This window comes from Aspergillus foveolatus (genome assembly GCF_047715535.1).
Source record: "Aspergillus foveolatus strain CBS 279.81 unplaced genomic scaffold BDW70scaffold_17, whole genome shotgun sequence".
In the NCBI taxonomy this organism is placed as follows: domain Eukaryota; kingdom Fungi; phylum Ascomycota; class Eurotiomycetes; order Eurotiales; family Aspergillaceae; genus Aspergillus; species Aspergillus foveolatus.
This window is the reverse complement of record NW_027396081.1, coordinates 193,093-215,583: the sequence shown is the minus strand read 5'-3', so window position 1 is coordinate 215,583 and position 22,491 is coordinate 193,093. Positions and strand designations below refer to the sequence as shown.

General features: G+C 49.5%; 7 protein-coding genes across 7 annotated transcripts; 4 read left to right on the top strand and 3 right to left on the bottom strand.

Moving 5' to 3' along the window:
• The first annotated feature begins 2,329 nt into the window (after nt 1-2,329).
• On the top strand, nt 2,330-5,771 carry BDW70DRAFT_30446 (exoribonuclease II). Its single transcript, XM_073743716.1, has 3 exons — nt 2,330-2,558; nt 2,616-2,947; nt 2,993-5,771. Exons 1-3 carry the CDS (start codon nt 2,394-2,396, stop codon nt 5,604-5,606), a joined length of 3,111 nt encoding a protein of 1,036 aa, XP_073597090.1. The 5' UTR covers nt 2,330-2,393; the 3' UTR covers nt 5,607-5,771.
• A 708-nt stretch (nt 5,772-6,479) lies between these two features.
• BDW70DRAFT_134083 (uncharacterized protein) lies at nt 6,480-8,081 on the top strand. Its single transcript, XM_073736435.1, has 4 exons — nt 6,480-7,012; nt 7,089-7,277; nt 7,341-7,624; nt 7,691-8,081. The coding sequence occupies exons 1-4, from the start codon at nt 6,524-6,526 to the stop codon at nt 7,809-7,811; spliced, it is 1,083 nt and encodes a 360-aa protein (XP_073597089.1). The 5' UTR covers nt 6,480-6,523; the 3' UTR covers nt 7,812-8,081.
• A 2,107-nt stretch (nt 8,082-10,188) lies between these two features.
• On the bottom strand, nt 10,189-11,918 carry BDW70DRAFT_134080 (Alpha/Beta hydrolase protein). Its single transcript, XM_073736434.1, has 2 exons — nt 10,311-11,918; nt 10,189-10,231 (listed from the first exon to the last, which is right to left on the bottom strand). The coding sequence occupies exon 1, from the start codon at nt 11,894-11,896 to the stop codon at nt 10,442-10,444; it is 1,455 nt and encodes a 484-aa protein (XP_073597088.1). The 5' UTR covers nt 11,897-11,918; the 3' UTR covers nt 10,189-10,231; nt 10,311-10,441.
• Nucleotides 11,919-14,422: 2,504 nt separating this feature from the next.
• BDW70DRAFT_149418 (DUF3659 domain-containing protein) lies at nt 14,423-17,574 on the bottom strand (the record flags this gene model as incomplete). Its single annotated transcript, XM_073739006.1, has 8 exons — nt 14,423-14,462; nt 14,496-15,103; nt 15,154-15,618; nt 15,663-16,178; nt 16,209-16,442; nt 16,473-16,639; nt 16,853-16,948; nt 17,568-17,574. 8 exons carry the CDS (start codon nt 17,572-17,574, stop codon nt 14,423-14,425), a joined length of 2,133 nt encoding a protein of 710 aa, XP_073597087.1.
• Nucleotides 17,575-17,790: 216 nt separating this feature from the next.
• On the top strand, nt 17,791-18,558 carry BDW70DRAFT_158944 (uncharacterized protein; the record flags this gene model as incomplete). Its single annotated transcript, XM_073740619.1, has 1 exon — nt 17,791-18,558. One exon carries the CDS (start codon nt 17,791-17,793, stop codon nt 18,556-18,558), a length of 768 nt encoding a protein of 255 aa, XP_073597086.1.
• Nucleotides 18,559-19,684: 1,126 nt separating this feature from the next.
• On the top strand, nt 19,685-20,202 carry BDW70DRAFT_134077 (uncharacterized protein; the record flags this gene model as incomplete). Its single annotated transcript, XM_073736433.1, has 1 exon — nt 19,685-20,202. A coding segment is annotated over one exon (346 nt), but the record flags the coding sequence as incomplete, so codon positions are not given.
• Nucleotides 20,203-20,364: 162 nt separating this feature from the next.
• Nucleotides 20,365-21,171, bottom strand: BDW70DRAFT_134076 (uncharacterized protein). Its single transcript, XM_073736432.1, has one exon. The coding sequence runs from the start codon at nt 21,007-21,009 to the stop codon at nt 20,440-20,442; it is 570 nt and encodes a 189-aa protein (XP_073597084.1). The 5' UTR covers nt 21,010-21,171; the 3' UTR covers nt 20,365-20,439.
• Nucleotides 21,172-22,491: the final 1,320 nt, after the last annotated feature.

Below are 22,491 nucleotides of genomic sequence, written 5' to 3'. Positions count from 1 at the left end.
ATGTTCTTTACTAGTAGACAACCACATTTGTATATCACTGGTGTCTTTTATGGGTCGATACACTGTCGCTATGACTAATTAAAGCAAAAAAAGACTGCCTTGTATGTACAGCTAGGACTAGGGTTAAACGTTGTTCGCAAGGCACGCCTCACCCGTCCACTTGTTGGAGCTGGCAAATAACCGTGACCAGATACGTAGGACCACGGACTCACTTAACTCCGGAGTCATGACCTGAGTAGAGAGCAACTGCGTACAACTGAAGTATCCAGTATGTCTAGGGCAGTAGACATAGTGTGGCATGGTACCGTCGAGCACCGAATCTCTGTGAGGACTGCGTGCTTAGATCTCATTCACTGTGCATAACCTTTTAGCGCAATCTGGGTGCTCTAGATTTTCAAATATGCTTCTCGCTTACAGAGAATAAGGCAACAAGATTCCAGTTATAAGGACCGGAAACTGCGGGGTGTGGGTGGAGGGTAGATATAAATTTATTGATGTCGTATGTCGACTAAATGGTATGGTTGCTCTCAACCTTAACGTTTATCGGCCCAGCCCTACTTCAACCAATTTTGTTGAATAAGACTCCACAGGCTACTTGAAATAGCGAGTTAGTCGACTTACGTACAGGCGGTAGGTTAGAATTCGACCTGTCGCCCTCGCCAAAGCCTGTTTCTGGAAGGCTGTCTACGCACCATCGTACTAGGGTAGCAATGGAGCCTATTGTCGGAAACTCTAGGTAGAGTGGGTCTAAGCATTGCCAGCGGGAAGTTTATATCCTCATCACGGCCAGGCAATAGCACTGATTCATCGATCCCGCACTACTATGGCGATGGAAGGGCAGCTGACGGGGTCACCAGTATATGGCTAATCACGATAGTATGCCAAGGTTTATTGCTTTTCGCGCCTGCCCTTCCGTTCTTGTGATTGTTCTGGGGTCTTTCCGGAACGGAGATTCCAACAAGTTGCGTAGGTGCCCAGTCGCCAATGAGACACAGAGTCAGTAGACTCGGGTTTGCTTCTCTAAAATTTGCCTTGAACGAAGGCAACCGAGATACTGGCCCAGACCTAGTCGAGAAGTTAGCATCCTCATATACGAGACATGGCCAAGATGGTCCGATTTAGTTCTCTCGTTGGAGTTAATGATCCAGTCTGCACCCTTGATGAAGGCTCCATCACTCCCCGCCGAAACATGCTCCAGTAATCAAGAGAGCTATCGGCAGAGCTCTAGCCCAGGAGAAAAAGAGACCCCAGATACTGGGGCAGCGCAAGCAATGGGAAATCTCTGTTCATATTCCATAGGTCGTGACCGTGAGAACAGATGTAAAGGAGGGCCTGAACAAGGTATCACGTTGGATCAGAATGGAAAGCGAGGTATGGAGCCAAATATTGTGTAGTACCCGCTAATAGGAAGCATCGAGGGCCTGCGTAGAGCATACTTGGAGATTAGAGCGTATATCAGAAGCCATCGAGTAAGGCAGGCCGGAATTGGTTTCCATACCACGTGACGTGGGAATGACTTATTGTCGGAGCATGGGTTCCTCCCCTGTCCTTGGGGTGCCCGGTCTGCACAGTCTTAGTCAGTATCTCATTAGTATTTAGCCTAGCTTCCTTGTGCATCCGCACCCCTGAATATCAGACTCCTTCATGCTTCCACACTTATCAACCGGCGAACGCTCATCCTTACTAATCAAGATCCAGCACCTTGCTCGTCCAATCACATGGCGCGATCACACCGCCATAGGCGATTGCAACTATCTATATTAATTGAACTGTCTACAGATATCGAGAATCTTCTCTCTGAAGCTCTCGAAAAGCTATAATTACCTATACAGATCGTAGTTAGGAGATCAAGACCTTCAATACAGTCATTCGTTGAAAATATCAATTACATGGCCAGAATTGGCACTAGTAACCACCTCAATAGCCAACAGTTATGAGCCCGGTCCTCAGGCCCCGAGAGCCTAATACAGAAATAACATGCATCACTCACATTAAGAAACCTCACGCGTTCGAATCCGGCATAAGGCTGTTATAGAAACTACAACATGATATAGCTGTGCCCGTGAGCGAAGCCAATAAAATACCTAGAAAAATAGGGGCTAAGCAGGGACTTCCTAGGAATAGGAAGATTGATATATCAAATCCAGCATGCAGCGAACAAAAAGTCCGTACACGCTGAGGGGGTGTGACAACCAGAATAAAAGCCCTTACTAATAAGAATTGACCCTTTTTGGTGTAGTGGCAAAATCTCTCATGACTCTTACCGCCCTAGCGGCGGACTGGGTACTGCCGGCAGTTGTATCTTTTAGACTGGAGATCGAATTGCCTCCGTGCTTCTTCATTCTCTATTTCTACAGTGGATCGTTGCTTGGCCGTATGATGGATGTTAAATCATGCCTCTGACTGCCTACAGAGCCCGGATATCCGGCAGGGCGACTGGTCCGGGCTTTGTCAAGCTCGGCCATTCGACCTCCGTCGCCCGTTCGCGCCCAGCAGCCCTGAGCAGACTCGCCGCAAGGCCAGTGATAGCTCGGCGGTACAATTCTAATGAGACTCAGGTTTGTTCAATTTGACAGAAGCAAAAGTTTGCTTGCTAATTAGCCTGCATCCCACAGAGCTCAGTTGGCGACTCGTTGCGAAAACCGCAGTCCATTGACGATATTCGACTCCAGACCGAGTTTGAGAAGAACAAAGACATTAGAGACTATCTGCGAAAATGGCAGGAGATTACGCCGAACACTCTGGACCCAGTTCGCAACATCGAACTGTCGGAGTCGTCGCAACCATGGACGGGGAATATGTTCACGTTCGGCTCGGACCTGGATGACGCGGTTGACGATAAGCTGCGGCTGACAGACGAGGATATGTCCGGCTTTGCCCATATTGCTGATGAGGGAGAGGGTGTATACGACTACCTGCAGCCTGGAGATCTTGTGGTGTTTAGGATGTATGTGCCCTTCTGCAGCGCTCGGAAACCGCTAACAATCGGCAGCTCCCACGAAATATTGAGATACGGTATCTACGTTCGATCCATCAACAAACAACATCAATTCTACACCCACAGAGGGAAATGGCGGATCGCCGACACTAAAGATGTCGACTTTGTGGTGAGGGGATTTGTGAGCCCCAAGTCTGTCAGGCGTCTGCACCCGTATTTTCCGGATACCACAGCCGAGCTGTTAGGCGAGATTCAATCGACAATTGAAGGGGGAGTACCACGCGAGGCAGGCGCGCGCCTTCTTGAGAAGTTGAATGAGTTTGACGCGCAGGTCCAGGCACTGTACCGGGCGAACTCAATTCGATTCGATAATATCTACGAGGTGGTGGCCCACCCAGAAAAGCAACTGCAAATGACCCTGGACGAGCTGGCCTGCAAAGCGCTGGAGATCGAGCCCGACCAAGTCAATGATGTGATCCGTTATGTTGTCCATCGCTCATGCCGCCAGTTTCCTTTTCTGATAGACAATGATCGAAGCTCTTTGTTCACCTTCCAATATGTCATCTTTCCCACCTCCGTCGCGACCATGCTTACAAGGGTCACGACTTGGGTCCGCGAGCACCAGTCATTTCTCGTTGGCTCTGTGACTGCAAATAGCGTGAAGTCGCATCATCCAATGGTGACATTTATTCAAAAGGCGCAACGATTGATACGACAGAGCCGGGTTATCCGCTCGCCGACCGTGATGGCTTGCGTGGGCCCATCGGCACAGCGCTTCGCTCCCGAGGGTGCTGGCATCTCGCAGGTGGTTCGGAAGGTGTCAAACGAGGCCTTCACCAGCTTCAATGATAATGATAGGCTAATTATCCGATTCCTCCAGCTCTGGTGTATCCCCCCTAAGAGGATGAAATCGGCCGCTCTGCAATCGGCTGGATCGCATATAATGCGCGCAACAGGCATGTATTCCGCAATGGAGCTGAATTCAGGGTCGGCCCCTCTTTTTTTGCAGGAACTGGGGGTTTTTGCGCCATGGGAGAACCTACGCCTCCTGGATCAAGACCTGAATCTCTCGCCATACCCCCCTACCTCGGACCAAATGTGGAGTCAGGTCCAGGGTGAAACCCAGAGTTCTCGTAGAAATCGTCTAGGTGATTCAATGGCCGCACTGCGAAAGGACTGGGGCGAATTGTCCGTGTATTGTGTCGATGCTATCGATGCGCAGGAGATCGACGACGGCGTTTCACTTGAGCGCATCCCGGGGTCTGACGACTCTTTCTGGATTCACGTTCATGTCGCCAATCCATCCTCATATGTAAACGTTGGCCATCGTATTATTGAATATGCAGCTGCCCAGCTGCAAACCCTCTACGTACCGGAAAGGACATATCCTATACTGCCACCATCTTTGACACAGGAACACTTCAGTCTCGCCCCTGGTCGGCCTTGCTTGACATTCAGCGCCAAGATGAATCTCCAGGGCCAGGTTTTAGAGACGAACGTGACTAATGGTGTTGTTCGAAATGTCAAGTACATCACACATGACAAGCTGCGCAGTGTGTTTGGAGTCGAGGCTGATAACTCCATGAAACCACTGACTGTTGGAGGGAAAATTCCGGAACGGTCCCGTCCGGACCTGCAAGATACATTAACGCCTGAAGACGAGAACACGTTCCACACTCTACGCCAGCTTATGCTAGGGTTCCGCGAGTACCGCCGCCGAAACGGCGCAATGGAGTGGCCCAACAACATTAACACACCTGTCTCAATGACAGTCGGAAGACGCCCGCTAGATCCGCCCTCGATGGAAGTCACCCATGGAGGCTATTACATAGGCGACCCAATCATCCAACTCTGCCCTCAGAAAATCGACCCCCATGAGGTCCTGGACTTGTCCAAACACGACCTCGTCTCCCTGCTCATGAACCTCGCCTGCTGGGTCTCGGCCAAGTGGCTCGCCGAGCGCAACATCCCAGTCGTGTACGACGGCACAAACTACCATCCGGAATACCCTCCCTTGACTCGAGAGAACATGTCCGAGTACGGTGGACAGGGATTCTTCGAACTCGCCGCGCCAAGAGGTGTTTCATCCTCCCGCCCAATACACCACGTTCCACTGGGACTCGATGCCTACGTAAAGTCAACTAGCCCGCTCCGCCGATACAGCGATCTGCTAGCGCACTACCAGATTGAAGCGGCCCTCCGCTTCGAACATGAGCACGGGCGGCGTCTCGACGCCTCCAACCCCGACGACGCGAAAGCCCTCCCGTTCTCTCGTGAGGACGTCGAAGAACACATTTCACGGTCCCGATGGAAGAAAAATCGCCTGCGCGCCATCGACCACGGCTCGAAACAGTTCTGGGCATGCATGCTCCTCTTCCGCGCGTTTTACTTTGCAGAATGTGCCCTCCCCGAAACTTTTGAGTGTCTCGTGCACAGGCCGTTCAGCCAAACGGCGATGGTGGGAACGCAGTATGATAACGGGTTCTTGGGCGCTATTACTTCGTTGGGTGTGAGGTGTGCAATCATTGTGCCGCCTGAAGTTAAGGATGTTGATGTCTTGTCTGTTGTCGAGGCCAAGATCACGAGCGTCAATCTCGCACGGTGTCTTGTCACCGTGCAGGCGACAAGGCTCGTTAAGCCGTTCAAGCGCGTGGGAGAGTGGGCGTGACGTTGTGGCTAGCGAGGTTTCCAGCGGCAGTAGGTGACCCTGCTAGGGATCTACTACTAGAAGGGCCGACGGCGTATAGAGTATGGAAATATGCCTTGTTTGCTAATGTATATTAGACCAACTACTTATAGACGAATTTGTACAACACTCACGATGAGACTCTAGAAGCCCCATCAATTCATACGCATACCTATTCGTGCTCGCAAATTCACTATTGACGACACCTCTTTAAGATATTGTAGGCTGTAGGCCACAGTAATTACGAAGAAGGTAGCTGTACCTCTGGAATTATTAACAAACCTCAGCTCTGCTAACGTATTCGGTAAACAAGTCGGCCATGCAAGCGAGTCGGCCACCATTGTATCCCATACTAATCCAGCATTTTCGGAGCTCCAATATCTCAACCACCATTGGCTGAATTGTAATGATATATTGATCAAAGCTATATATATACTTAAAGAGTATATAGTTCTATCATGATTATAAATGTACGATTATAGAATCTATAATACCAGTTTAAGATAAAATACATAAAAATACAATGTAATATATCTTACCTAAAGGTATATAGATATATATCCTATAATATTCCGATATTAAGATTCAATTTACTCTAGTGTGCCTATTTAACAATATAAACCTGATCATATGAGGTTTGGCCGAGGTATTGGAGCTCCGAAAATGCTGGATTAGTATGGGATACAATGGCGGCCGACTCGCTTGCATGGCCGACTCGCTTGCCAGATACGTTATCTCCAACTTACGAAGCGAGATGAATAATGCGGAAACTTTCTTGATTCTCAAGTAAGCCGACCCCATTGATTTGTCATCATATACACTGAAAACCATATATAATTAGACAGTGACAGGAACGTCGAACCAACATTTCATCAACGTCGACACCGATAAATATCATCATGTCCCACTCTCATTCCCACAGCATTCTTCTGACCGGCGTCTCGGGCTACCTTGGCGGCACGCTTCTCGCCCATCTGCACACTCAAGGCAACCTCTCCCCTTATAAGAGTCTTTACGCCCTTGTGCGCTCCGAACAACAAGCATTAGCCGTGAGAGAATACGGAGCTAAACCCATTTTCCTGAACCTGAATGATCCTTTGTCCATCTCAAAAACGCTGATCGAAAAGGAAATCAGCGTCGTCTTCTTCCTCATCGATGCATTCAACGTTCATGTCCAAAAAACGATGATTGAGGCCCTGGGACGCGTGAGACAGAGGACAGGGAGGGATGTGCATTTCCTGCACACGACTGGTGCAAAGGCATTCAGCTCACATGCCGGTATTGACTCTGTTCTTGCCTCCGGGGGGGAATTGCTCGATACCGATCCGCGGCTGTATGAAATTCAGCAAACCACAACTGCGCCGGAGGAGTATACCTGGTTTACTCAGGTACTACTGCCTGTCCGCGCTTTTTACTTTCTAGTTTTTTATCTTTTCGCTTGAGATAACCTGCTAAAGATGATAGATTGCACGGACGAATGCCGTAATCATTGACACTGCCGAGGCGCACGGTGTGAAGAGCTACATTTTTGTCCCCTGCATTGTCTACGGCGAGGGCAAGGGATTTGGGAATAGAATCTCAATCCAGGATGTTGCCATTGTGAAGGCTGCACAGGCAGCAGGGAGGGTCTACAAGGTTGACGACGGGAAACCGGTACGCATTTGACCCTTCTGCTCAGGGGAATAGTGACGGAACCAATGTTTATAAGTTAATCAGGTCTGGCCCGTCTCGCATATTTACGATACAACGACCCTATATTGTCAGATCCTTCAGCAGATCCTCTCGGGTCACGAGATCGGACATGGCAAGGAGGGCTTCTATCTGGCTGCGTCGGGGTGCGTAGCATGGGATGATATTTACAGCGCCTTTGCGGTTGCGTTGCATAAACGAGGCCTCATTCAAGACACAAAGATTGAAATGGCGAATGAGGAAGCGTTAAAGAAGATGGAGAAGGGGTTGGACCCCGGTAATGGGAACGTGCGGATTCAGCTGGGCGGGGAGTATGTTCTGCTTCTTTTACTTTTTCCCTTTACTCTTTCTAAGAAAGCTGACGGGGATGGCAACAGGTGCAACTTTACGGCTGTCCACGGTGAGAAGATTGGTTGGAAGGCCTTGTATCCGCCAGAGCATATCTTGGAGATTGCGGATGAGGAGGTCGACTTGATTCTGAAGACACTGGATGGTTAGTTATCTCGGCAGGATACCTGCAAGGTTAAGAGATAAGTGAGATTGTGTAGAGCACTGGACAGTTTTGCATACAGACCATGTCCAGCTGAAGCATAGAGGAAATATATCATCAAGCCAAGGCGTTACGGCAGACCAAAGTGTGCAGACCTTAGATTGCCCTTCACTCTACTATGAGGAATGCTTATCTCCATAGTAGAAATGTCTGAAACAACCTGGTTTTTCATTTCAAGTCCACATCAGTTTATAGCAAGCAGATTAGGCAAGTTGTTCTGGGTTTTGCTGTCCACCCTCAAACCTGAACCTCAAAATGAACCTCCACACCTAGACACTATGAATAGATGCACTATGCATACGTACTATAGCCTGACAGCACCTGACCGGCTGAGGCGGGTGCATTGCCGAGAACGATCTACAAGTGTTTGGGTTAATACGAGCTTCTTGCAGTCAATGTGATACAACCCGCATCAAGAACTGTCGATCTAGACTACAGTATATCACAGCTCCCATCTATACGGGCCAATGCTGAACTACCGCCGGCTGGGCTAGTGGTATTCCAACCCTATAGCGGCCCGTTTCCCCAGCTGCATCATGTATACGCACCTCGTATCTCAACTGGTGCAACGGCCAAGACAACACAAACAGGCAGAGCCAGTGGCGTCGATCTCCAGCTATCTCTGAACATGGAGTAGAGTACAAAGTGTATAGAGTGAAGTTGGAAGATACGATCGATCTGCACCACTCAAAATAGAAGACGCCATACGCGAGCTGGGATCCCAGTCAGCGAACACATGCAGCCACAATTAATCCCACCGTAATGGGGTTGATCTGTCCGGGGTATGCGGTATAGGTATACGAAGGGTCTGAGCAGGGGAAGTGTATCGAAAACGAGCACCACCCTTTACACGCATGTATAACATAGTCACAATATCTTACATTGCTGGGTATGAGATGTAACGTCTCGGCCAGTGATCATCTCTCTGGAGAGTAGGCATTACGTACATGCTCTCGTGTCCTTCGTCTTTTCTTTCAGATATACGTTGCCATGGGAAGGCTTCTGGACTGGACCGGACAAGGTATAAAAAACCCCAAACGCTGCCCAGACTCACCCCGGCACCGTCATCAACTCTCACTGTCTCTGACTATCCGGTCTAGTCTGCAACTCCCAGAGTCTACAACTCCAGGAAGCCACCTGCACATTCTGCTATCAACGCCAATATGAAGTCCATTCTTCCCGTTATTCTTCCTGTCATTGGGTATGTCCTGTTTCGACACAGGCTATGCTGTCTCTTGCCAGGCCCAAGGCGGATCCTGCCACGATGGAGACCGTGACTGCCCCGCCGGTACGGAGAGCGTCTTCTGGGATACCGGCTGTGCGAGCGCGTTCTGGCCGTGGGAGGAAGATGGCAAGTGCTGTGTTTAGACATTCCATCCTCATTCACGCGGTGTGGAAGTAGTACAGGGACGAATCTAAGGATAGCACGTTGATTACACGGATATGATATGGGGTGGTGCTGCCCATTTGTTCTTTGTTTCTTGACTGCAATTTGGGCATACTTATAAGCCAAACATATTGTGACTGAACCCCCGACATGGCCATCGAATTGGAGGATATCTTTGTCTCACATTGATCTCATCGGAATAGGCATTTATGCGGTTAATTGATTCATAACGAAGTTGATGTGGCTTATGGTATAGGATACTCAGTTAGTGATTAGAAACGAGAAATGCATCAAAACAACTGGAAAATTTAATGCGCTTATAGTACTTCTTGAAGTTGATGAACGCTACGGACGCTGATAATATATGTGGAGTTAGGATGGAGGCTCCTGGTTTTCAGAATCCTCTTGTGTGAACTTGTCTCTGTTTCCACTCCATATTTGCGTTCTGATCAATCTCATCATAAAGTAGCAGAAATACAGCACTTGGCTATCCTTTTCTTGACCTCTTTTACTTTAGCTGTCCCCTGGGGCTTGATTTGTCGGCGCGAGAAGTAATATATCAAGGACTAATACCGAGATTGACCTCAAAATCTAACCCTATATTAGAGCAATTTCCCTTTACTTCTTATTTGCCTCATGTACTTTCCGTTTTTAAATATGGTCTCTATTGATCTTTGTTTATAGCTCCTATGCTCAAAGACGAAGTATGCATTATAAATACCTACTTTTATCTTCACATATCTCTCTCGTTTCATTGTGGCGCTGAGTCTATGGTCTCTCTTTTGTAATGTAGAAAGGACACTGGTAGGCCGGGAGCAAGCCCTGTAATTTCTACCAGGTAGGCTTGGGTAGGTCCAGGTCCCTGTGAGCTCTCTTACCATGGGCCATGATTCCATGGAGGAAAGAGAGTTAAGTTCTCTAAACAGGATGACATTGCGCTTGGACGTGGTACCTGGCAGTCTCGAAAATGCAAGCCGTGCTCTGTAGATGGAAAGAGACAAGAGGTCAGTCTAGTCTGCTCTGTAGTTTACTTTCTCAGATCGCAATGGAGGGACCGAACCCATTAGAATAAGTGCTTCCATTACTTCGTAAAGATACAACTTATTACCAGCCTGTTCCCAATCTACACATTCGTCTCCAATATTATGAAGACTGAACAAGCCCATCATGTACATACTAGGTGCTCATCATCTATGAACCTGACCTTGATGATACATTTCCATCCCCCACTACCCGCCTGATGAATTCAACCAAAGCGGCCCTTCCATCCCCCTTCAGCGGCGCCTCGATATGCATCGCCCCCTTGACGTTCACTCGAACAATGTCCAGTCCAAAACCTCTTCCTCTGTGTTCAAGCTGGTCCGCCACCCAGAGCGGAATTACCTCGTCATTTTCGGCGGAGAGGAGGAGGATGGGCGGTACTCGCCTAGACCAGGGCCCGTTTCCTGGAGAGCTTCCCAGGCCCTGGCTCTGTTGATGGTTATGCTTTTGGTGCTGAGCGAGTTGTTCGAGATTGCGTGCGACATCCCAGTGATTCCACGAGAACGGATGCAGATACCGATAGGGTAGCCATTTCTGTGGGTAGAGGGCGACAAGCATATCTTTAATACTGGAGATAGGTGCTTCGAGGATTAGGCCTGCTATTTTTTCTTCTTTGACACCTGCTAAGGGTGTTTCTGGTTTTGTTTCTATGCTTGTATCGGAGGCAGAGGGAGAACCCGATGGGCTTGTAGACGCGAGACGCCTCACAAGAGCTGAGCTCGCAACCGCCGCGCCGAGACTATGGCCCCAGAGGACGACGCGGAGATCGTCGTGCTCGCCTCGGTAGGCATCATACACCCAGTTGAGGAACACCGCTGCGTCGGCTTCGATGCCGCGCTGTGTTGCACGTCCCGAGGATTTCCAGTAACCACGGTAGGAGAGTGCCGCTATAATATACTCGTACCCGAATCCGACTTCATCGCGGCCAGATGCATGAAAGACTGAAGAGGAAGATGATTCCTCTATCGACTTCATAACCAGTGAAAGCAGCGGCAGGCGCAGCGGCGTTGATCCACCGTTCCCCTGGAAATAGCAAATGACCACTCGGACCTTTTTCTTGTTATTCTCCTTTACATTTCTATCTCTTCTAAAGGGTGCTGGTAACCGCCCTTCACAAACAGCCAGCTTCCTCCCGTCCGAGCTCGTGATGAAGGTTTCAGACCACTGGACCCCGCGAAACTCGCGCGCGTAGTCCTCTATCTTCTCAGAACGGGATAAGGGCGGGAGCCATGAGAGGTAAAGTAGTTTATCCTGGAGAAGAACGATCCAAAAGCATTTCCACGTCCAGAGGGATAGAAGCAGGCCGAGGAAGATTGCCGGGGGGATGAGGATGGTGGGGATGGAAGTGGCCCAGGTGAATAAGTTCCTGCGCCTCAGGCCTGTTAGGAGATGGAGCTGTGGTTTTAGGAGATGCTGCTGCTGGCGCTCACATAGATGTCCATCAAAGGCACAGACGCGGACTCTTTTTTGGACCAGGGATAGAGGATGGTTGCTGGTGTTGGAACGGCTGCCGCTGACACGGTGCAGTGACCTTCTGGGATGACCCAAGATATATTTCCGGGGATCATAGCGCCAGATGCGCTGGGCCGCCAATTTCCTAGCCATAGATGGATGGCGGGTAGTAAAGTCGGCGCGGAGCTGGAGTTGACGTCGAGATTTGTCCACCAAATTGTGCAGGCTGTGCCGTTGAATGACTAAGCTGTGCCATTATAACGTAATTCCCGGTCGGTTCGTGAATCCCGGTCGGTTCGTAAATACCCCTCCAAAAATCATTCTATCTCAGATTTAAAGCTCTATAGCACAACCAAAAGCAATTTAAATTAGATAAACTAAAGGCCTTGCCGACTAGGGCATCTGGTTCTAGTATGCCCCTTAATATTACATTCAGAACATGTTGGTAGGGCATGTTTAGGAGCTGTTGAAGTTGGGATAGCACTTCTACTAGCACCACCCCCTCTGCCTCCAATTGCTCATTTCTCAGAAAAATAAGATCCCTAGCTTCCTGAACTAAAATCCCATGTATAGGAGTCATTTGGCGTTTAGAGCGACTCTTTTTTTGCTTGTCATTCTCAATAGCTGCGCGGAGATCAGAGTTTTCTTTGGCTAACAAGGCAGCATTATACATGGCCAACTCACACCCCTTTACAAGCTCATCAAATGCTCGATTGGAAGGGGATGAAGGACTCTTAGAGCCATTCTCTAGCAGCTTTTCAACTGAGGATGCTTTTCGATGTATTTGGCGGACTGTATGAGGCGTACAGAGCTGGGAGGAAGGGATTGAAGCACTCCCTCTGCTAGGAGGGGGGGTTGGAGTTGATAGTCTTATATTCAACTTTTCCAACACTGCATTGGGGTTGAAGGGGACTATCCCTGTTGCTCTGAATCTGCTTTGAATATTCTCTATTGTAAAGACTTCCTTGTGAGCTGCTGGATAAGCTTCAGGAAATCAAACTTGTCAATATAGTGGTACCCTAACCGCCCTTTCTGCTCTATAAGCTTGCAGTATGCCTTCTTCAAGGGACCAAAACAACCAACATCAAGAGGTTGCAAGAGGTGAGATAAATTTGAAGGCATGCAGATAGGCACAACATTATTCTCCTTGCATGTACGATCGAATTCAGGTGTCAAGTAGCTTCCATGGCCATCCGGAACAAGGAGTCGATACCCCCCCTAGAACGGCTGGTTGTAGCTGGAATAAAGACTTTTTGAAGCCAGCAAAGCCCGATCTCATCTGAGGTCCATTCATTACTGCTTGTTTTAATCCTCCAAGTGCCTGGGATTGCTTCTTCGTCAAACCATCCCTCTATATAGACCTTTCCCTTGAAGATAATAGTAGAGGGAACTGACCACCCCATAGAGTTGACATATTCAATAGTTGTAACCCACTCCCTGTTCCCTGGTTAAATAAGCCATGGTTTACCAGGCATTTCAGCTCTAGTAACCACCTTTGTTGTTGCAATAAGTCCCATAGCAAAGCCAGTTTTACCAAAGTTGTAGATATCTTCATCCTGGATCCCCCACTGAGCTTTAACCCTCTGCAACTCAGCAAACTATTCACCAATAACTTTAGGATCTTCGCAAAGAGCTCTTTGGCGATTTATCTTTCGAGTAAACCTGCTTTTAATCTCTGGGCGGCACTTGGTGAACTCTGTAACCCAGTTCTTTCTGACTGGTTGAGGGGGGTTAGAGGAATCAGCTTCCAGGATAATTTGTGCCATATCTCACACTTGGAAGTGCCTGGGGGGCGCTCCATGTATATCAAGTGATACTATCCATGCTACCAATACCTCTTCCTGGCGCAGGGATAGCCTATGCCTGTGGTTGCGGAGTTCTGCTTGAGATTGAAGTCCCTTTAACCAATCATATAGGGTTTGGGGAGGTAGATTGTAAATCAATGCAGCTTGACGAGGATTGGGAATTTTTTATTTTTTAAATCATTTCTCGCGCATTGGATCCTGCCCTCTTGCTCGATCAATTTTTGTTTGGTTTTACGCGCTTTTCGTGGCATGGTGGTCGGTTGAAGTTGGTGGTGGCTGGCGCGTTCGGATTTTTTGGAGGTTTACGAACTGACCGGGATTCACGAACCGACCGGGAATTACGGTAGCTGTGTATACCGTAGCCCTAACAAACTATTCAGCCAGTGCATTTGTAATCTAGTTTTGGAAACAAGATGAGCTGCTACTAGTGTCACATAGTGACCTCCAATACTTGTCTCGGCTAGATGTACTGTTTTCTCGTAAGGAAAGCCACCTTTTTTAACCATGATCATCCATAACAACAAGATGCCAGGGACCTAAAGAGCCACTTGATGCGTAAGAAGAAATCTGCGCTGTCAGGTTCATTACCGCGGGCGAACAGACTGACTAGTATATACTATCCCTACATTTGAATTGTTGATCAGCTGATCAGATGCACCCGAATAGCAACCCTGGATTGATGAGATATAAATCATACACTCAAGCCCATGTTGTTTGGCGCGGAGTCAGAACACCTCTAGGCAGGCCAGAGAGTAATATACAGCTTCAAATAAAAACTATCTGATAATGCCATTATCAATTACTTGATTGCCCAAGGTAGAATTAGAGATCTGTGTACTACAAACCAGGAAAGTGACTTTTGGATATAGGGTACCTATCTTTCTAGCTCCAACGCCTCACTAGCCATTCCCATTCTCATTGACTCCAGCACCCCATGAATTCAAAACAGATTCAAGAACGCCTTCAGCAGGCCCCCAACATCTGCGCTCACCTCTTCAAGGATTCTGTAGACCCACGCCTCGCCATCTAACAGAGCCGCAACCAGCCGTTCAACACCCAGCCGGTCAAGAACACTGTCAAGCCCAATCGCTACCAACAAGCGCCGAAGGACCTTTCCCAGCCATGGCCCGTTGAGCAGACTACTGAGCATTCCAAGAACACCGGTATGCAGCAGGCCCACAGTAGCGATGATGTCGAGGAGCCGGTTGGAGAGAAGTGTCCATAGCGGGTTGATCTTCCGTCCGGCATAGGTCATGTCCTTCGACATTTCGGACAGCCGGTGTCGGCCAGTGGTGATGGTGTCAACCACAGTATGGGCGAGGTCTTTGAGGAGGCTGGCGAGTCGGTACTCGCTCGTCATGGCGCCGGGGACGGTGTAGGGTTGACTGTCGGATTTCATTTTCGACGCAATCTGACCTTCTGGGTCGAGAGAGCGGAGGGTATTATTGCAATCTTGCAGGATATTCCCGGCTGTGGTTATTATGGGTCTGATATCCTCGACGAGGCGCTCTGCTGCGAGGAGATTTTTCGGTTTGAGGTTGGCTTCTTCAATGTCCTGCCGACTACATCAGTACGCCTGTAATTTAAAGGCTGAGAACGACGTACTAGGGTGATTTGCCTACACAAAGGGTCCACATCATCCTCTGTTTGCCGGACAATGGCACACATCTTGTCCACCAAATGTCCGTTATCGATGATATAGCCGCTGTCATTGACGATGATATGAGTCAGATTCTGCATATCGAACCGTGCATGTTTTGCGTGAGGGTCCGGCTGAGGGTCTGGCTGGGGCTCTGGCTCAGCATCTCTAACTTCGATATCAAAGCTGAACCATCCGGTCTTCTCGTCATCCCGTGGCAGCGGTAGTTCCTCGGCGTCTGTCCTTCCTAGTATAGCGTCTTCCTCTGTCGTTGAACCCACATTCACTGGACGAGATGCGAGCCCGTCGCGCTTGTCGCGGTCTCTGCCGGCCAACCTCCCAACAGCCCGGCCGGAAGAATCATATACCACCCCGTCATTACCCACGAAGAAATCGTCGAGTTCTCCAGAGCCGGCGCCGTGAGTGCCCGGCTCTTCGTTTTTGAGATGGGTTCTGGCATTATCTCTTCTAATACGCTTGCGTCACTCCGCACCTGACTCTGGCTGCTCGGTACTGGCCTAGCCCTGCCAATGACGACCCCCCTGCCGTCCTTGAACTGGCCTTGGTTGTCGAGGTAGAGCTCATTGATACATATTCTCATGGCATCGCCATCGACCAGTTCCTCGACGGTAATGCCATCTGAAGTGACGATCCCACCAAGGGTGTTGCAGGTCAGGCCTTCGAGGGAGGAGATATCAGGGAACCGGTCGTCGGCGTCTATACCTTCCTGGCCAGCTCGAACTTGGTCTTCAGTCGATCCTTGAAGGGAAAGTTCCACTTCCGCCTTCATCTCTTTCTCCGGTTCCTCACGAGTCTCTGCTACTATCTCCGGGGTTGTATAGTGCTTCTTCCTCATGTCTATATGCGGAGAAGCCTCCTCCCATTCTAGGGCATCAACGCCGGGATAATCGCCCCAGACTCTATAGTTTCTACCTCCCTCACTCGCAGCATCCTCATTCAAAGGATTGACACAGCCAATAATATCCCCATTCTCGTCCAGAATCTACCCGTAGCCGTTCACAATCTGCCCGACCAAATCGTTAGGGTCGCCCTCGACAACTTTACCGACAGCACGCCCATCGTTATCCAGCACCTTTCCGCCTTTGGCGACGGCGAGCCCGTCCAGGCTCGATAAAGACCGGGGGAACTTCTGGGCGTTATCCCTTTGATCTGATTTCTCACCGGGCACCTTCATAAGTCCGTGTCCGTTGAATTTGTAGTAGTCTTTGACGTCAATTTTATCTGCGGCTGTCTCCTTGTCCATTTAGCTGTGGAGTTCTTTGACGGTTTCCTTTGCCTTGCCCACTTCCACTGGCATGGACGCAACAGCACCTCCACTATCGCTCAAGCTGACCTCTTCATCGAATTGCTCCAACGGGGATGTCGCTGCCCTGTCACCGCTTGGGACACAGGCATTTATCTCTCTCGAGCTGACGGACTGCTCTTTGAACACTTTTCGGGTGGATGGGATGTTGTCTGGTTGTACGTCTTTGGCAGCGGTGGAAGGCTTCTGGGAGGCCTTGCGCGTCGCGATAGAGGCCATAGCTGCTAGGTTATATTTTAGATATGGGTGTGAATCTGCTTTTGTGACCTCAATCGATGCTTGCCTGCTTGATGAAGATCTGTCATGAATGTGCTGCGTTGTCCTTGAGCACGAGTATGCACAGGACTTGAGAGGAGCGAGAATTGCACAGTACTTGCGTCCACAAGACAGAAGTCCCTGGTCGATCCATTTCTCGTGTTGATCCTCCTTGTGATCATCTATGGAACATAGGTGGGCTGCGGGATAAGGTTATCAACCCTAAAAAGCTTGACAGGGACTGCCTACCACGTTCCGGCATCTCTGAACCAGATACACTCCATCACATGCAGCGTTCTCTAAAGCCTAGATGTCGGCAAGCCCTAAACTCGGCATTCTACTTCTTACCACATTGTGACCACATCACACTGGACCGACCTGATCTCACCACGACCGTTTTAGGTTTAGATGGTAGGCGTTTCTTTGTGCGTTCAATGATAGTGTTTTCAAGATCTACTTTGAACAGGATGCATGACCCGCAGTGATTCCATCCTTGAGAGGCAAGAAGGGGATCCTTGGATACTGGAAATTCTGGAAAGGTGAGTTGATACTTTTTGATCCACTCCACTCGGATCACAACCCTCCAGTAAGATTGACGCAGATAGTATTTTCTTATTTAGTCTGCTTTTGTGGATCCGGTAGGATATGGCCTGCACTAGATGCTTTCCCTATACACCGGCTGCCTGCCCTCCATGTATGTGCGAAACCTTCAACTGGCCAGCCAGCTCTCGCCGCTGGAAAGAATTACGCAGCTGGGACTCCTCTAATGGCTTTCCACAATCGAGCTCTGCAGCCGCTGACCAGGCATGTTGTCATAGGGAGCCTGAAGCTTATCGGGTGGCTGCCGTCGTGGTTGTTGTGATCACCATGGTAGATAGATAATCTCGATCATTACTTTTCATTACTTGTTGCATGCCCTGAAAGATATGACCAGATATTCCCTAAAAAGTTCCAAGACTTCTTTCTTTAATCTTCCTTTTACTTCATAATCTCTCCTACCCTATCTCGTCCACAGATAACGGACATGGATGACCCAAACACCGCAAGGACAACAGATCGCAGTCCTCAAGCTGTCTCACTAGACGACGAGCGCCATCTCAGCCAACCCAGTGCTAGTCCGGATCCCTCAGCTTCAGAGGCCTGGGCCCGAAGTCGCCGCCGGCCCGCTAAGCTCCGCCGCCGCCTGCCCCAGGACTCTGGCGAGCCTTCACTTCCCCCGGACAATGCAATGCTGCTGGCGCAGCCAGCAGGGAACAACTTATCCAAACAGAGCCCCGAAGGGGGGGACTCGCATGCCCATGTCAACGGCGCCGGGCCCGACGACGAACGCGACGGACACGGACATGAACATGGACGCGGTTCGAACCCACATTCTACCGCTCTCTCATCTGAACTTGCTCCCTCCTTCGAAGCCGAAGACACAAGCTCCCTTGGGGTTGGGCCTACACCCGCTCACCCTCGCGCCTGTAGTATGCAGCAGCAGATCGTCCTAGACAGGTCCAAGGACGGGGAAGGCAGGGAGTCGCAGCGACTAATGCTGATCAATAACCTCGAAAACCCGGCGGGCGAGATGGTGCTTGATACGCAGACGAAAACGGTGAAGAGGGCGAGTGGGGTCAAGGACGGAGTGATCAGGTCTATTACGCGCCATGACCATGAAAGAGGGTTGCAGGAACGGTCCGGGAAGACGAACGATAATGAGCAGTCGAAGCTACGGCTGGATCTGAATCTTGATCTGGAGGTGCAGCTCAAGGCAAAGATCCGTGGGGATTTGACCTTGCAGCTTATGTAGGTTCTTCTCTCTCTTTTTCTCTCTTGAGTGCCTGCCGATGCGTTCCGACACATTTGCTTACTTTGAATTACAGGAGTTAGATGGATCTGGCGGTTATGTACTCTGTTTGGCGCAAGGCCCTGGGGTGATTGACTGACTCTCTGGGCTGGTGAGGAACAGGAACGGTTCGTATGAGAGTGACGTATATAAACAGATATCATGAATGAAAAGTTATCGAAAGCCTTCTTCTTCGCCGATAGAATTGAATAAATAGAGACTCCAGACCTAGGCTTTGGGTCTAGTTCATCGAACTTGGAACCTCCTTAAACTACCCTACCTCCTCCCATCATATCCTTTCTCTTGCTTGCTTCGTTGCGGCTCAATGTCTCTTTCTGGTTTCTATGTATTGGTCTTGCTGATTGTATATAGCAAGCATTATAGGATATTGTCCTGAACCAGGCAATGACCAACGCCAGACAATGAGTATATGGAATACACCTTAAGGCCTTGTTTATCACTGCCTCTTTGCGAATCTGTTTTGAGCGCAGTAAAGCAAACGTGCTGGTATTAGGCAGAGTATGCGATAGAAGTCTGAGGAGTTCAAAAAGACAAAACGCAATAGTGGCGTAGCTAAGTTGGCAGCTCGACTCAACCACATTGTTATATTTGGTTTTTGTCGGTACTGAAGCTGCCTGTACTTGATTACACTATGGCAACGCTCCTACTTCTGATACGACTTGCTATGTGCAATTTGGAGGACCTAGTTGTTCAAAGTGTCTTGTATTTCTCCGATTGGCGTTCAGGGACCTGATAGACTCGTTTGGTCAACTTACTGCTATATGCATCCAGGGAAATCAAGCAAGTCACGATCATCAAGGTATAATATGACTGACCAGTGAAAGACTTGAACATAGGGCCATGCTGCCCACTGCCCTCCAAATACAGCAATTTTGAGCTCAGTCTACTCTTGTTACCTATGCGTGACCGTATCCTCTGGCCCTCACCCAGTATGGTACCTGTAAGGTACTTACTGTAGTGTACTTGTAAGGGTACGATGGTTACGGTGGTGCCGTATATAAACCGAGACACAGTTCAGCCGCACCTGCGCTGTGCATCTCTCCCTCTCTGTCTTTTCAGAGATAGACAAAATGACCCCCATTAAACACCTCCCATCCTACCTTCTCGCCATCGCCGTTCTTCTGGGCTCCTTCTCCCGGATCACGCACGGAGTTTATACGCCCCGCTGGTACTCGTACCAAGAGTACCATTCGCCCGACGATGGGTCAGCAGTTGCAAGAATCACGCCGTGGATCGGCACACTTATCGGCGGACTACTGCTGCTTGGGACACAGAAACTGAGATTGGGCGCAGCGGTAACCAGTTTGTTCTGCATCTCGATTGGATTGGGGATGCAGCTTGCTGCGGGAAAGGATGTTGCGGGGGATACTGTGCTTGTTGCGGTTGCGGCCGGCGCCGTTTGGGGATCGTTGTAGGATGGATGGGGAAGTCGATCGGTTCGAGAGACTCAGTTGAGTATGTGATCGGGATTTGGAGGTGGATTGAGAACCTAGGAATACTTGGTAGTGGGCTTAATGGTGTCGCTGTTTAGGTCTAACTATATCTCTGCTCTCCTACGACATGCGCATAGAACGATGCAATCATTTTCTATTTTCCTTCTTTCCCCATTTTCCTCTTTTTTCTTATCCTTTCTCTTTTTTTTTTTTTTTTCTTTTTTTTTTTTTTTTTTTTTTTTTTTTTTTTTTATATCAATATCGATGAAACAAACTGTCTAATCCAAAAACGAAAGAAGGGGAAAAAATGACAAATGCAGCAAACCCGATTAAACACTTCATACGAATCCCCAGTACATCATCCCGACTTTGTCCTTTCGACTGCCGGGCCTTAAAGTACAAGCCCCCCAAGACTGCCCAGCACCAGAAGCGCCAGAAGGCCCACGGCCTTCGCACTCACAACAGTGCCCGCGCTCGTCTCAGTGGGATCTGCGGACTCTCCAGTCTCACTCGCGTTGCGACTCCCATTCTCCGATGTAGACGCAGTCGCTGTCACAGCCGCAGTCCCTATAGCCGTGGCACTCGCGTTCGTGTTGCACCAGACCTCTCCCGCCCTCGATCCTTTGATGAGACACTCGGCCAATTCTCCAACGCTTTGGTTCTGCGCGAGGCAGTAGTAGTCGCAGTCGCTGTATGAGATGACGGATGCAGTGCCGCAGCAGGAACTCATCAGGTCGTCGTAGCTGGAATTGCTGTTTGGCATTGCGCAGGCGGCGTCGTGGGTGGGAATTTCATAGAGTTTTGGGGCGCAGGTGGAGGTTGCTGACGCGGTGGTGGTGGTCGACATAGTGATGGCGTACGACGGTGCACTAAGGTAGATTTGCAAAGGTCTGTGGTGTTTTAATGGGAAGATGGGTGAGCTGATGATTGAGGATCTCGATGGTGTTCTGTTCGAGATCATCGTACCACCTGGTTGATCTTTATATGCTTTCTGAGACTAGTTGATAAGTACCTGGGACCTACTTTCTATCAATAGAAAATCAAACCGTTCCATTCCGATGCAAAGGCAATCTGGATACACTCAACTGTCCAAAATTAGTTCAAAAGCAGGTACCACTCTGATCTAGCGAATCAATGTCTGAGGAGCCCGAGCTATACGATCTAGCTAGGGCTAGCGAATCCTCAGTACTAGTTCGTTGAGAAATCTGGTTGGCCCTGAACACGGCAAGGTGGACTTGTCCCCATCTATGGTCCTCGCTAGGTACACAGGCCTGTGCTCACAGTTTAATGATCCACCAGTCCTCGTCTTTGTGGCTTAGGTGCTATACTTGGAAGCTCTTTGCGTCCCACGTCGCCGACGGAGGATACCTCTGGAGTATTAGGTTCAGTCAGCTCAAAGATCCCAAGCTCATTTTACAACAGAGATGATACGAACGGCTTCCTCGTTCGGCTCCAGGGAGTACACCGGCGTCAAAGCGCAATGAGGGACGCTCTGTATATTATTTGCAACGTACCTGAATCCCAGACCACGAACAGAGCCTTGCTTTGAGAGTAGGGCAGTGGCTGAGGCAATGAGTAGCTGAAATGCGAGTACTGCTTTGACAGGAAATCCAACTTGCCGGCATCTACTCTGAGCCCCTGACATCCAGCGGTGCTCAGACTGGTAGTGGCTATCGTTTAGCTAACGATATGACCCCGCGGCCCTAGCTAGACGATCCGAGTCCTACCTCGACCTCTGATTACTTCGTAGGTAATGATATGATCCACAGACCACCCATGCAGAACTTAAGCCTCCTAGGCTATCCACAGCCACCAGATCACCTTCCTGCGGATAAGGAATGAACCGGGTGCACTGGCTCGCCTCTGGCGAAGTATGACGCTAGTTGAAATTGCCATAACACAACAAGATACTGCGAATCACGACGTACCTATCAATAGCACCGTCACCAGTGACTACGGTAGCAACTTTCTCATTTGACCGCGACAGTTCAGAGTGCCATTGGGACGCAGAGATTCAGCGAGGGATTTCATCAGTAGCCACCGCAGCAGAAAATCTGTGACTCCGTAGGCCCTGGACCCCGAGAACCGCTTATTGCTAAAGCGGCAACTGAAGTCTCAGACTAGGATTGAGGAACCGCACAGCCGAATCCGACTAGCCGTAGAGTTCCATCTGTGGTCTCCGTGCAGAAGCCGCATCGGCCTGGCCACATTGCCTACTCTATTTCGGGTTCTCGCAGAGTTTCCAGGGGTTCTCGGCGTAACTACCTTAATCCCTAGCCAGACCATCGGCCATCTCGGCTGTGGGAATGGCAGTGGCAGTGATTGCATGCATTGTGGGTGATGGGCAGTTCCCACGATCGTGCCATATGCGTCCCCTCTCCTCTCCCCACAGTGAGGGGCGCCCACACTTATCTAGCCTTGGGGGTGTGGGAGCAATTTAATC

Bases quoted from the DNA above. Each gene is read 5' to 3' on its own strand.
- BDW70DRAFT_30446 (XM_073743716.1), top strand. From the start codon at position 2,394: ATGCCTCTGACTGCCTACAGAGCCCGGATATCCGGCAGGGCGACTGGT. The intron at 2,559-2,615 runs GTTTGTTCAATT...TGCATCCCACAG, and splicing joins ACAATTCTAATGAGACTCAG to AGCTCAGTTGGCGACTCGTT. The intron at 2,948-2,992 runs GTATGTGCCCTT...AACAATCGGCAG, and splicing joins GATCTTGTGGTGTTTAGGAT to CTCCCACGAAATATTGAGAT.
- BDW70DRAFT_134083 (XM_073736435.1), top strand. From the start codon at position 6,524: ATGTCCCACTCTCATTCCCACAGCATTCTTCTGACCGGCGTCTCGGGC. The intron at 7,278-7,340 runs GTACGCATTTGA...TAAGTTAATCAG, and splicing joins AGGTTGACGACGGGAAACCG to GTCTGGCCCGTCTCGCATAT. The intron at 7,625-7,690 runs GTATGTTCTGCT...GGATGGCAACAG, and splicing joins CGGATTCAGCTGGGCGGGGA to GTGCAACTTTACGGCTGTCC.
- BDW70DRAFT_134080 (XM_073736434.1), bottom strand. From the start codon at position 11,896: ATGGCTAGGAAATTGGCGGCCCAGCGCATCTGGCGCTATGATCCCCGG.
- BDW70DRAFT_134076 (XM_073736432.1), bottom strand. From the start codon at position 21,009: ATGATCTCGAACAGAACACCATCGAGATCCTCAATCATCAGCTCACCC.